At 36.6% G+C, this 15,296-nt stretch overlaps 1 protein-coding gene across 5 annotated transcripts in view; it reads left to right on the top strand.

The window, feature by feature from the left end:
• Pak3 (p21 (RAC1) activated kinase 3) overlaps positions 1-15,296 on the top strand; it is a 290,822-nt gene that overhangs the window by 263,207 nt on the left and 12,319 nt on the right. For 4 of the 5 annotated variants that reach the window (XM_008852948.3, XM_029556026.1, XM_008852949.2 and 1 more), the window contains 2 exons: positions 449-548; positions 1,058-1,254. In XM_008852948.3, coding sequence (XP_008851170.1) covers positions 449-548; positions 1,058-1,254 — 297 coding nt within the window. The remainder of the gene's footprint in view (positions 1-448; positions 549-1,057; positions 1,255-15,296) is intronic. The other variant, XM_029556029.1, reaches the window with a different exon arrangement.

Here is a 15,296-nt window from a genome sequence, read left to right as displayed (position 1 = left end):
GAGCCATTCCCAAAGTTGACTGTCCATCAGAAATAACCTAAGGAACTTGTTTGAAATGCACATTCCTATTTCCCACTCTAGACTTACTGAATCAAACTTTACCACTATACAACATCTATATAAAACCAAGCTGAATCCATATCTTCTATATTACTAGGCCAAAGCAGATTATTTTAATTGGTCTGTTGGCCTGTATTAATGACTAGTGTGCTTTAACTGCATTATCCATCTTTGTGGCTTAGTCTAATATGGGAGCCATCAAATAAATATATAAGGTTAGGTAGGATCACTGATGTAAATGTGGTTTGAAAATGGTGTTAAAGCATTCAGTAATCTAATTCACTTAAAATGTCAAATCACAACCTTTCCTAAAATGTGTCTATAAATGAGATGTAAAATCAAAAAATTATTTGTGATATAATTAGAACTTTTTTCTCTGATTTTATAGTGCCTCCAAGCTTTGGATTTCTTGCACTCAAACCAGGTGATCCATAGAGACATAAAGAGTGACAATATTCTCCTTGGGATGGATGGTTCTGTTAAATTGAGTAGGTATTTTGATTTAGACCTTATTTAAGAAAATGTCAGAGAATTTCTGATGTACTACTGCCTGTCTTGAGAAGATAAGATGGCTACTGAGATTGATTTATCTGAAAGCAATTTGAGCTCTATTTTAATGGAAGAATTTCTCTGATAACCCGTTTTTATATACTGTGACCATATGTCTTGGAATTAATATTTCAGAATTTCTAGTGGCATTCAGAATGGGTGGATAGCAAATTACTAACTGCAAAAATGAAAAGAGTCTGTAAATATAGGAGAAAATATTGGGGGGGGGACTACACTGATGTGTATTAAAAATGACATCACAATAGTCCATTTTTTCAGATCCCTTTAAAATAAGGATCAGCTGAGAGATCACGTAACAGAAGGATATGAGCTAGACAACTGTGGGAATGCAGCTTAACATTAAAGGAAAGTTCATCCGTATGAGAATGTCACCTATTGCAGGAAGCAAATACTTTGGGCTAATTTTAATTGACTTTCTTCCTTACAGCTGATTTTGGCTTCTGTGCCCAGATCACTCCTGAGCAAAGTAAACGAAGCACCATGGTGGGAACTCCCTACTGGATGGCACCTGAGGTGGTGACTCGAAAAGCTTATGGTCCAAAAGTTGATATCTGGTCTCTGGGAATCATGGCAATTGAAATGGTAGAAGGTGAACCACCTTACCTTAATGAAAATCCACTCAGGGTAAGTCAGAGGAAAGTGTAGGTACCTCTTACCCCCAAATGGGGAAAGACCACTTATGATTTTGAGATTCCACAAAGTTGACCAGAACTGGCACATTCTTGGAAGTACCACAGAAAGACCAAGCTATAATTTTTAAATTATTTTCAACTTTTTAAACCGTTTCATAAGGTATCTCAACAATTTTCTAAAGTGGTTTGTTCTCAGTACTTCTTGTAATGATGGCCTTATAAATTCTTTAGGAAGTAGTTTCTACCACAGAAGTGTAGAAATACATGAAAGGAAAGATGTGGGAAGGAAAGGGCATTTTATTATGTACCAAGCTTAAATGACCTACCTAGGTAACACTTGTTTCATAATTACTTTAACAGAGTTAGCCAATATATTACCAGAACAGCTGTGCTGTTTAAAAAATATTTTTTTATTATTTTTATTTTATGTGTATGAATGTATTGCCTGCATGTGTGTACATGCACTCATGTCATGTAATGCCCGCGGAGATCAGAAGAAGGCATCGGATTCCCTGGAAATGGAGTTACCAACAGTTGTTCACTGCCGTAGAGGCGCTGGGAATTGAACCTGAGTCCTGTGCAAGAGCAGTCAGTGCTCTTAACCGCGGAGCCATCTCTCTAGCCCCAAACTATGCTTTTTTTGTTAAAAAAAAAAATTGAAATTTTTTTCTTTATCAATAATGATGCATTGAGCAGCAGTAGCTTGGTAAACATTGAAAGGAAGAGAGATAGAGTGCCGGCCTGATGAAATCACAAACTAAATCAGAAAATATCACAAAAAAATGAATGAAAATAGTTTGAGTTAGGTAAGTCAGTTTGCTACTACCAAATCACAGATTTGCTCTGCAAGTAGTCCAGTTACATCTGCAAAGGATAAAACTCCTCCATTTTCTAGCCTAACCCCATTGGCTTTAGTCTGGTTGAAAAAAACAGAAAATACCAAAGAAATGTTTATTTCATGGAAAGGTGAGCCAGGAGCTGTTCTGTTGTCTACATCTTCACAGTGAAGCAGAATCTATGTTTCATATACATAAAGGGCATGAGATTGTTGGTAAAAGGAAATAGGCACAGATTCTAAACTACTCTCAAAACTCATACACAGAACCAGCGCCAAATGACTGTCTCATTACCAGTAAACATCTAATACTGACATTTATCCTTCATATACAAAAAACAAAAACAAATCATTTTCCTTAGTAAACAGTTAAGTGTGTTCTCATTACATTTACAAAATCTATATTCAGGTCAAATATGCGTGGTTTTCTATACATATAATGAAATCTGTGAAATGTCTAGTTGTTTCTGCAGTTGAAAATTTTGTGGTTGGGAACTGTTCCCTCTCCACATACATAAAGGGCGTGAGATTGTTGGTAGCACATTGCCATAAACACAGGGCCAGCCTCCTCTAATTCCTCCTCCTTCTAAGTCCACTCTGGTACTTGGCCCTTTGTCCTAATCCCTGCACTGATTAGAAAACAACAGATATGACTGAATGCCTAAATGAATATTACGGGCTGTTACTCTTGTCTCAGGGAACAATCCAGAAGCGAGGTGTGTGCATTGATTAGCTGCCTGCAGGGCAGGGCTAAGTAGAAAGAAGGGGCCCACCATTGTGGGTCAGCTCTCTATGCATTTAATCAAGTCCACCCCTGACCTATGGGCCAGCACATATGGATAATTATGTGGGCTTTTCCTTATTGTAACCACTTTTTGCCTATTAAGAAACAGCAGTGAAAGTACATATCAGGCTCTTGTTTTCATGGATTTCCTCCTGTAAGTCTTCAGACTTTGGAAGCACTAAATGGATTACAACTATTTTGCTTTCTGCCTTCTAATGAGTAATTTACAACCTACATAATTTAAGGATTAAATAAGTGGTTATGAATGGCGACTCGTGTAAGTAATACATTTATTACTTTCCCCAATTATAACTGACCTCTCTTTAGCTAGGCTGCTAATTGCTAGAAAAAGGGAAACAAGTTTTAATCTCCATAGGCATCTACTAGCCTGAGATCAGAACTCATAATTAACAGCTTGTCTCTTAGACTCCTTAGCCTTGTATCAAAACAATTACTTTCAGATTAATAAACCACACAGTTCAGGAAGCCTACATTAAGACTATGACAAAAAGACTTGTCAGAAAGACCACCCTGTTTAATTCCACTGATAATTACTTTCTCTAACTTTGTGTATTGTTATCATTCTGTGATCAGCCTCCAACTATTTAATCAAGAAGTCCATATTGAGGCAGCCTAGTTCTGAGGCTCTTTCTCTAGACACCAGAAATACTTTAAAAGTTTTGAGTGTAAGTATGTTGTCCTCAAGTTCTCGTAGAGGAAACACAGTATCTTGGGCCAAGTGGTCTTATTTGGGATTTGAAAAGCATATTCATTGAAGCCATCTGGAGATTGGAAGCAAAGATACAGCATGAGGCTGTAAGGAGCCTACATTTTCTTAGATCCTGGTGATGAGAGACTGTGCTGGGAACTAGAGAATCCTGCAAAGCTTTAGGAGAGGGGTGGAAGAGCTGGATCCATTCTTTAAAATCTGCCCAATGCTATGACCCATTCACCATTTACGGCTTTTGGATAGAAGAAAGTGGAAGGAAGGAGGTGAAATAAATAAAAGGAAGACAGAATTGTAGAGTGAAGTATGGCATGCACTTGGGAACAAGGCAGATCTGAGCATGCTCCAACTGTGTAATTTAAAAGCTTCATGACATTTTGCAATTCACTAAAAACCTTCAAAACCTGTTTCCTGTCTATAAAATACGGATAATATCCATCTTGCTGATTTGACATGAACACTAAGTGGATAATGTGTGTAAATCACCTAGCCCCATGGTCTAGTGCATTGTAGAAAAATGTATGTTGAAATTCACATAGGAAAAGGAAGGAAAGAGAGAAAAGATACTTTAGAGGGTTTTGTAAAACTCACTCAATAAGGGAGATTAGATTCACCATTCTCCTAATAACTTTTATTCCACCACTACCCCCCAAATGGAGGATTCCGTAAAGTTCACTATAATTAACATAAATATATAACATTAAACAGGGCAGGTTCAAGGTGAAGTCTCAAAATGTGCATTTTAAAGTTGTTTACATTTCACTGTGGTTTGTATCTTTGTTTTGCCTTTGTCAACTGAGCAGTCTATAAATATTGATTATTGGTATAAATTTGATACAAAGAATTCACTACTTCTTCCCCCTAGTAATTCCAAATGATTGGAATTTTTATTGCAAGGTACTCTAATAACTGACCTAATTTGCTCATAAAATGTCTTTTAATGATCTGAGAGTTATTAACTGTACTGATGATATGAAGTTCTCTATTAGCATAAAAAGAGTACCTTTTAAAAAATTGAGTTTACACTCACACAGAATAGGGCAGTTCTTAGCAAGCTCTGATGGATTTTGGTTCTTACAAAATGTTTCAGTGATAGTCACTTAATGCTTATAATAAACATTTTGTAATCTTATTTTATGTGTAACTTTCCAACTATGTTTTATTGTTTGCTTTATGTCCTTACTTTAAGCATCCCTGAGGCGCTATTAAACACTGAGCCACTGGAAGGCAGTTATTGGTATCATTGCTAAAAACAGTGTGTGGTATAGAACATGAACCACAGACTCTACACTAATGGTTTTCCTCCTTGTTTTCACGTTGGATTTACATGTAGAATTTAAGAATTAATGATACTAGATTCAAACCCCCAGGGAAAAGTGGTAATGATGACCAGGTCAGATGTAAAGCTGTATGGCAAACTCTGTATTAAGCACTATCCATACTGTGTTCACCCATAAAAGACCACACTATTATCCCCCCACACTTGGCCATTTCATTTAAGAAATCATAAGTAACTATATAAAAGCCTAGGTGAAATCTTGTTCTGTTGTGTATCATTTTCAGACTTACAAGTCCAGTAATAACCTGTCTTATTTTCCTTTCTGTTGCTGTGATAAAATAACATAACAAAAGCAACTCAAGGGAGAAAGGATTTATGTGGTTCACAATTCTAAGTTATAGCCCATCACTGTGGGGGAGTCAAAGCAGCAGAAACGTGAAGCCACCAGTCACATAATATCTGCAGTCAAGAGCAGAGAAATCATGCATGCATGCAAATGTCCAGCTCATTTTCTTCACTCTCCAATAATCCATAATTCTCTGCCTAGAGAAACATGCCACCCACAGTGGGCAGGTCTTCCCATCTCAGTGTTATGAAGAAAACTCCCCACAGACATGTACATTCATCAACGGAATCTAGACAATCCCTCATTGAAACTTCTTCCCAAATGATTCTAGATTGAGGCAACTCGACAATTAAAACCAGGCATCACACAATCAAAAAGGAACAACTTTAATTAAACATATATTTACATGATATGCCATTTTTGGTTCTTATGTTGCCTCTCCTGGAAATGGAGTTCATCTTTAAAAGGAGCTAGCTAGCAGTTCAGTACATAGCATATATTGAACTACAGTGAAGCCATCAGACTGACTAATTGTTATTGACAGTGAGTTACATATGCGTTCGAGGAGAAGGAAGTGCAGCAGCCTAAATTAAGACCTGTTGTGTACATTAAGAGGCTTCCTACCTTCCTTCTTTCCTGATGTGTAAAGTACTACACAAATGTCAGTTATCTTACTTTTTGTTCTATCTATGACAATGGAAATTCCAAGGAACTTGTATGTCTCAAGAAGTAAGTTAAGCAGTATAAGAGAAGCTCTAGCTACTGAAAAACAGCAGCTAAGGGTCAAACTGCATCCTGTTCCCTCCAACCACTGGAACCTGTGTTGTCGATTGGAATGTCTGGGTTTGATGGCGCGTGCTCATTTGGAATTAAAATCAGACATAAACTTCCTGAGTACCAGAGAAGCAAGCATACTTTTCTAGCACTCAGTCAATATTGTTTTGAATGTATTTCAGAGAAAGCTGGGAGCAGTCCCTTCTTTTTCCATAAGCCTCTGTAGACAGCAAGTTTTATTAATGGGTTGTTGACACTCCTCATCCTTTGAGGGCTAACCTATGCCTAAAAGGAGGAGAAAGTTGGGATAACTACAACTAAAATAATCATGGAACAGTAACAGGGTTTCTTTTTAATCAGAAAATATATTGCCTGTCAAAAGATAGAAAGCTCTTAAGAATCATTGGTTGTCAAGAATTCAGCATAGGAAAATGGGACGTAGCCATAGGAAAGCTGCAAGTTTCATTAAGAGTGTACAGAAGCAGACAGTTCAAACTGGTGAATTATGACCCAGAAGACAGCCAAGGGAGAAATTGATTCCATAGCAAACTAAACTCCAAGAAACCAACCAGGCAAAGAGAAGGGAAAGTTTAAAATGTGGTGAGCAAGGAATCATTATTGGCTCAGATTGAGATTCCCTTATCCTGTGATTTTCTTATCATTCCTCAGAGTATTTACAGGATAGGATGGTTTGGCTACAACGCAGGGATGCATGCACTCATTACTCTAATAAGTACCATACCATTGGCTACAGAATTAAGTCCCTCGAAATCAAGGATCATTGTAAAGAGACTAATCTTAGATTCTGGTCATACATTTTCCCAATGAAATGTCCATTTGTGTGGTGTTTTATCTTACAGCTTTTGAGATATGTGTTCTTTCCAATGAGAAAAGAATTCATCAAGAAAATTTGGATTTTCTTGAAAAGGAGTATCATTTTTGACCTTTGTTGTCACCTTGATTTGTGATCTTCCTATCTTGGTCACAACATCCCTTTAGAAAACCCTTTGCACTCTGATAAAAGAATATTCAGAAATTTCTTACCTAAGCCTCTCAACAGACCCAGTTGTTTTCATTAAGACAATCTTAGTTCTGTACCAGGAAAAGCCAAAGTTTAAACCTTATTCCAAAAATTAAGCTGATCTTTTTGCTGTAGCTTTTCACTTTCTTTTCTTTCTTTTCACGATGGGAAGAAAGAATTACCTTCTCAGATGGCACCATTCATTATCAGTCTTCATCTAGGAGTTGCTGATGAGTGTGGCAAGTCTAGGAAAAGAACTTTCTAGTGTCTCCAGCACATTTATTTGTTATGTGAGTTGAAGAGTGAATTCTATTCCAAAACCTCTATCAGTCAAGAACTCTATGACCGTGTGTAGCTTGCTGGGCTTCTGTTTCCTTATTGATTCAAATGATTAAAATTTGACTAAGCTATTGCCTCCCAGTGTGATCCACAAATTGCATGGAGTTCCTTGGGCTATTGAGGGACCAAGAAGGAGGTCAACTGGTAAGGCTCTTGTTTCCACTAGAATCTTTCCTCTTTAATTTGTTTCTGTGTTGAACTATCAAACAGAATTTAGTTTTTTAAGAGGCACATATTTATGAGTCTGTTACTTTGATTTTATGTGCTTGGTTACAAGTAACTATAGTTTTCCCTGACCTACCGTGCTGGAAGGGCTATAGTGTTTGTTGCCTGTAAGTGAGCTTTCAGAGGAGTGAGCTTCAGAATTCAGCTCAGACATTCCATTCTGATCACCTTCAGACCGAATCTCTGTCCTGTAGAATGGAAAGATCCCCCTTGTTTTACCAAGCAGACATATAACCATGATGTGGAACAAGCTGCGTGAGGGACCTGGTAACCTCACACTGATAATAGCCTTGCAGACAAACTTGTGAAGAGCGCTATAGTGATAGAGCTTGTACGGTGATGTTCTGAAATGACAGGCTGACAAATATATCATGTATATAGAGGCAAATATATCTTGAGCCAGAAATTAGGTGTGAGCTGATTAAAAAAAAAAAAGAGAGGTGTGGAAGATGATATACTAAATAGAGCCATTTTTGAGTATTAGCTTTTTCTCATTTTAAATTTCATTTTAATTTTTAAAATTCTTTGCATCCCCATCTCCTTATCATTTTAGGACAAGAGAAATGGAGCAGTAGCAGAAGGAAGCCCAGAATACAGGGCCCTTTGACCTCAAATATTTTCTCTTTCTCTTCATTCTACCAACCCCCATCCCTTCCATTGTCCTTTGGCTCCTGTCCTTGCATTGCTTTCTTCTGCATTATTTTCTTCTGCACTATTACTTTCTTCTTGCATTATTTTCTTCCTTCTCACAGCTTCCCTCCTCTCCTTGACTTCCTGGAGCATTCTCTTTTCCTATCTTCTTTAAATTTTTTTTTGAGAATTTCATATATGAGTTCTGTGTTTACAGCTTCTACCTCTCCTCCCCCTTCCAACACCTCCCATGCCCTCCTACTTCCTCTCAATTTTGTGACCTCTTGTTTGATCATTATTCTTACATATACAAACATACATAAATATATATTTATAATCTACTGAGTCCATTTAGTGGTGATTCTGTGTATATGTACTTAGGGCTGACCACTTGGGATTAGATAATTTATCAGGGAGCTTGTCCCTGGATAAATCTGATTCTCCCTTCCTCAGCAGCCATTGATTTCTTATAGTGTTCATTTAGTGGTGTGGCCTTGTAAAATTTCCTCCAGCCATGTTGTCATGTTCACTGGTGTCATTATGCATGTCTTGTTTTGACAAACATATCGTAGGTGGAGCTTCCTTGTCCTGTCTAGAAGATACTTTCTAGAAGTACACACCTTTCCTGTTTTTTTTTTTTAAATCTACCTGCTAACTCCCACTTTCAAGTCCTCTGTAGTTCTAAACCTTGCGTACGTCTAGGGTCACCCTGGGTTCCTTCATGAGTATAATTTGACTGTTACACATTTTGTAACAAGATTAGAATGAACACATGACTTGTCAGAGGCATCTGGTATTTGTTTTATGGCATTAGTTAATGCTTTCTGCTTGAAAAACAATATTCCAAAACCAGTCTAGCACCTAATCAGTCAGTAGTACCTTTTATTATTAAAGCCTAAGAGGATAGATCCCTAAGTTGATTTTAAATGGCTTTTAAGGATTAAGCAACAAAGCAACACCCCCATAATTTGGAAATGGGTGAGAATTTGTGTTTAAGACAATATAGAGGGAAGTTCGATCACATTTCTGTCATACTGGAGTATGAAGTTGAATCAAAGAATAGCATATAATATTTGTTGTGATCTAGTAATTTATTTTTTTGATTGGGTTCCAGTTCCCTTCTCAGAAAAAACAGGAATATCATAGCCTTTCATGAATCTATGAACACACCAGAAGCAGAAATATGGTCTGACCTTTAACCTTTTAAATTTCAGGTCATGAGTAAACTAAATCATAATGTGTCAACTTGCTCATTGTCTAATCTTGCTCATAAAACACTCCCTGAGTGGAAAATTCTAAAATGAGAAAGGAATCCGGAGGTTGCAGGCAACAGCCAAAATGCAGACTGTACATATAAGTATTCATCATGTGCATGAGCCAGTGCGCAGACACACACACTCACTAATATACTACAAATCTCCTACTTCCAGCTGTGTAGGTACATGTCCTTTGTTCTCCATTTACAGACTGGTGAAGAATGATTGCTCTCAGAAGCGCCCATTTCCTTCACACAGAATCAAGCCTGCCAAGGCTTCCTGCATTAGTATGCTTCATTCTGTGACAATCCTTGTGTACCTCTGTCCAGAGACTGGGAAAAGGAGCCTGAGCCATGCAGCACTTAAGAGCATGGACTCTGAAATCATACTGCCTGAATTCAAATGTTTATTTCTAAATTCTAAGTATGGCACTGGGCAAGTTATTATTCTCAACTTCTGAGAGGATGTGTTCTTTACCAGTCAAATTATAATAGTCTACTTTAGGAAGTTGTGTATGTGATTATATGAGCTAAATATGAGCTGATAGTAATCACTCAATCAATTTTATGTATTCATACTTGCTATGAACATATGTATGTAAATGTTGACATATAGATGAATAACTCCCTTGCTTTTATTGTTGTTATATTGTATAGTCAATAAACTTTTTTGTGGAGTAAGCTGGGAGTCCTCTCACCATGTATAACATGATTTCCATGGGAAAATGGGTTTTGGAGTCCAAAATATTCATCTTACAGGATTTCTCAAGCATACCCTATCCTTTTTTGTAAACTGTGTCTTTATATTGATACCAAGGCCTCTGATAGTTGAGCTAACACATTATAAACTCTTACAATGAACTGAAGCCACAAGCTAAAACCTTTTAATTAAATGGTTAGTTCTGTTGTAACACTGCCTTAATGAGAATTTATTGGTTACATATGGATTGTTTTGAGACTTCTTTGGAGAAATGTGGTAACTTCCATGATGAGAACTTTGATCTTCCTTAACTGAGGAAATTGCCAATAAGGTAAATTCAATTATTCCTCCATCTGGATATATTGGTTTTCTCCTATTACTTAGATAAATTTAGTTGCACACCACGGTTAGTGAAAACTTTATGCAAAATTCTACAATATTGGAAAGTTTTAGGTAATGTGTTTATCAGCCTGAAGAAAACCACCATTTTATTTTTACCAATTGTATTGTTCATACTATAAATATGGTCTATAACTCATGGGGCCGATATTGTCTCATCTTAGGTAGAAAACACACCTTGCTTAGTGATCTATTATTTTAGCAGGGTCTTCTCTGTTTAGTATGAGCTAAAGAAGAGAACATTTTGGAAACTTTAGTTTCTTGAACCTGTTTTTATCAAGTTCCATGGAGCACTTACTCTCTCCTTTAATTCTTGGCTTATCTGTGGACATGTTGTGGCAAGCCTTGTCCAGCTGTCCATCCCTTTGATGGCATCTCTTTCTTTATATACACTACACATAGAGCTTTGGTTCTTCCTTAGTGAGTACTTAATAGTCAAAATTTATTACATATCAGGCTTTATGAACTCTGAAATTGTAATTTTTATCCTTTGCTTATCTTCTTATAATTTCATAAAATATTTTATGTTCTAAATGTTAATACTGTTGATATCAATCTATTATATTTGCAAAGCAATTAAATTAATAGTCTTTGACTCTTATCATGGAATAGAACATTCTTTTAATATCTCTTTTGAGCAAAAGACTAAAAACTTTTTGGAGAGGATCATGACATGTTTCCTACTTTCTGCATGGTCACAGTCCAGGAGAAATGACAGATCTATTATCAAGTATCCCGAATATAATGTGAAAATAAATATATGAACTAAGGGCTATGAAAGCTTAAAAGAGGGCAGAGGTAACTGCAAGGTCAACAACTATCCTTGCTTGCTTACACTGAAGGACAAAGAGTTTGAGTACTAAACTGAGAGCAGTCTGTAGAAACCCACGTTGGTTGAACTATATTTACTTGGGAGAGATGCTGAAGACTAAAGAAAAGACAGCATGTGAGTTTTGGTAGTGTATGTTTTCCAACTTTCAGCTTTTTCTGCAATAAGCAGGGCAGCAAAACAGGGTGTGGGTGGAAAGAGACAGTCCCTAGGCTGAGAAAAGTAGAGAGGAAATCTGGAAAAGTAGGCAGAGATGAAGCCATGCTATATGCCAAGCCAATCTTTACTGTGTTTTGTGAACCCATGGTTTTCAAGCCACTATAGTGAGCCTCTGGATCTAATGAAATGTTTTCTGCAATGATACATAGGGAGAAAGCAAAACTTTTTTGATTGAAGCATATGTGTGCAGATAAGGTCCTAACATTTCTAATATCTCTATCCTCCTTTCCCTCTTAACTGCTTTTAACGATGAATTTGTGGGCAACATTATTTGAAAATCATTATCTGTGGACCATAGGAGGCTACCAAAAACTTTAAAGTAGATAAATGAGTGACAAGATGAAATGAGGTAAAATTGTTAAGGGGGATAGACCTAAGAATAAAATGGCTGAAGAAGAAAAACTAATTAGTACAATAGTAACACAGAGAGAAGAGAGAAGAGGATGGCTATGAAAAACCATCTCTAAATGTTGCATTGGTAAAATAATTATAGTAAGTGGGGAGGTTGCTGCATGTGAGGAAGAACTCCATGGTGGTTCTATGTTTTCTTGCTTACCTTAGAGGCAACCAGCTATATGCAAAGTCTCTAGTCCAATGTCTAGTAGTCAGCTCATTTTCTTTGAAATTTCAGTCACTCATTTAAAACCAACATATAATTACTCATGCCTAGATTTATTTTCCCCAGTCTTCTTAATCTAAGACTTGGCTTTGCTGGTAAAACCCTTTTTACTGCCATTGTTGTGGTGGCTACAAGTGTCTTTGTGTCTCCTTAGCAAGGCAGTGGGTAGCAATTTTCTTTTTCATGAAGACAGTCCCCAACTTACACACAGGATGTATTCCAAACGTTCATTTTTAACTTAATTATTTGGAACCCAGAGAGCATTTTCCGATAGAAACAGCCATATACATAGTGATTAGGCTCCCAGGACTGTACACAAAGGGCAGTTTAGCTCAAAATGTAACTGAAATTTTAAGATGAAAACAATAATTGAAAAAAGAATAGTCTGAGGTTTTTGAGTCCCTCAAAAGGCAATGCTTGATGAAAAGCAAGTTTAATCCCGGGAAAACAAAGGGAAATAGATGAGGATTGGACACCACAGCTTCGTAAATGTGTTTTTTTTATTATCTTTATTTTACGTGTATGTGTGTATTGCATGCATGTAGGTAAGTGCACCCCTGTCGTGCAATGCCTGCGGAGGACGGAAGAGGCTGTCGGATCTCCTGGAACTGGAATTACAGACAGTTGTTAGCTGCCATGTGGGTGCTGGGATTTGAACCTGGATCTTCTGCAAGAACAGTCACTGTTCTTAACTGCTGAGCCATCTCTCCAGCCCCATAAATATATTTTTAAGTAGTATTTTTGAGGGTTTTTTAAATGATAAAGTCAGCCGTGTTTATTGCAGAAAAAGCTGAAAGTTGGAAAATACATTTTAAAAGTCAAGCCAACAGTAATCCTACCACTGGAGAGAGCTACATTTAACATGTTGGTGTATCTTAATTTTATCTTAATATATGTGCCTTGTTAGTGTATGTTCATTGTGCAAAGTGATGGGTTTCATAAAGTCAGTTTGATTCGTGTGTAGCATGTACTTTGACAATATTGATCCCTATTGCTCTTCCTTGTCCTCCCACTATTAATCCCCTTCCTTTTCCTTAAGATGTTTCCTTCTACTTCCGTGTCGTTTCTGTGTGTGTGTGTGTGTATGTTTGTGTCCATATGTGTTTATACAATTTAGATTTCATACATGGGAGAAATGTGATGTTTGTCTTTCTGGTTCTGTCTTATTTTGATTACTATCATCCTGACTTCTATCTGTTTTCCTACACATGACATAATTTTGTTCTTTATATATTTTTTCATGGATCCTACAATAGTAGTTAAAGTACAACCAGATGAACTACTACTACTACTACTACTACTACTACTACTACTACTACTACTATTGTTGGTGGTGTTATTGCTGATGAAGGAGAATCAGATCAATAATACTCAACCAGGAAAGGAGTCAGGTGTTATGCTATGGATGAATACACCCCATTCTCAGTCCTAGCCTCCAACAGAAGGCACAGTGAGACTCTGCAAGTTCTCAAGAGATCATGCGTGTTCTTCAGAGTGCTAGAGAGATTTTGAATCTGGCTCTTGGTTACTCCTGATTTTCCTTCAAATAGAAGTGCTTTCATCTGCTTTGGTGTACTTTTTCACTCTCACTGTTCAAGCCTTACAAAGATGGTTAAGGTCATTTTTGATTCATAAATGCATTGGGGAAAAGGCACCTGCTTTTCTTGAATGTTATGCATGGATTGAAGAGAGATGCTAAGGACTTGGGGAGCAAACATATGTATGTGCTTATAAAGGGATAGGATTAGATGATGTCAATTTTATGAAAAGTGCTAAAAGGAAAAGCAGGCAAAAGACTGAATAGCATACATATACAGACCAAGAAAGAGCTGAAAAGACTTGAGGAGAGGGACAAAACAGTTGCACATTATTTGAGGCATGTTTGACTACAGAGCAGGAAAAAATGGTTAAAAAAAGAGTGATTTGGGGGAGTTGTAGACCACCAAAGTAAGAGTTTCAGGAGGTAATAAATATAACGTGTGTCAACTGATTTTTGCTTTATTCTTATAAGTGAAGAAAACTGAATTGTTTAAGACTAGAGGCTTCAATCACTATTCACTAAGAAACCAAAACACTTTGAGCTTCATTTAACATTTGCTGTAATTTGAGCCAGTTCAATGACTTCTACCACTTCTTGGGAAAGATATTATTGTGACATAGAAGTACTAAGAGCCACCACCTGCATTTGCTGCTGTCAGTGAAAGAACTGAAAATTACAAAGGAGAGATGGGGAAAAGAAAGTTCTTGGGAAGGACTGAGCTTCTTTTTTTGTTGTTTGTTTGTTTGTTTGTTTTTGATTTGTTTATTTATTTTTATTTTTTAAATTATTTCTTTAGTAACCACATACTTAGAAAAAGCATTTCATTACATCAGCATTGACTTATTCAATAACAATTTTCTGTGCTTGGATGCATTTCTTTCAAAGCTGTACATTTTAAGGTTTACAGTTGAATTATTACAGTTATACAATATTGTACTCACTATAAACCTTATAAGATGTAGAATTAAATGAGGTTTTGACCTTTAGAAAAGATCTCCATTTCATTATTAAAATATAGAATTTTATACAGAAAAATTCATTTTTAATGCAATTGACATTAAGATGTTTACACATGTGTTTCTAATCTCTATATATCAGACTATTACTAGTCACAGTCAGTTACTTTTTGAGCTCCTTGGCATCTGAGCATGGATATAAAGTCATCAGGTAGAGTTCAATGGTAATGTTTTTCACATCTACTAATTATTAAGGAGCAAATTTTTATGCTTTGTAGAATTACTATTTTTAATCATATTTTTAAAATTTTTAATAACTACATGATTAGAGGAAGCTTTTCACTACAGCTTTAACATATTCAGTAACACACTCCAGATGAGCTTCTTTGCAAAACTAAGTTCATTGTCCTTAGTACTTAAATATTCAGTATCTATGCAAAAGGACCTCTTTCTAGGAGATGCAGTGGGTTTTATAGTTTATGTGCTGTAATCTGAACATACTGTTATCAAGTCTAAACAGGATTGCAGGTCCATGACCAGTGATTCTCAATGGTGGC

The sequence above is a fragment of the Nannospalax galili genome, unplaced genomic scaffold (genome assembly GCF_000622305.1).
Source record: "Nannospalax galili isolate Female #2095 unplaced genomic scaffold, S.galili_v1.0 scaffold25, whole genome shotgun sequence".
Taxonomy (NCBI): Eukaryota; Metazoa; Chordata; class Mammalia; order Rodentia; family Spalacidae; genus Nannospalax; species Nannospalax galili.
This window is presented reverse-complemented; position numbering and strand designations above follow the sequence as displayed.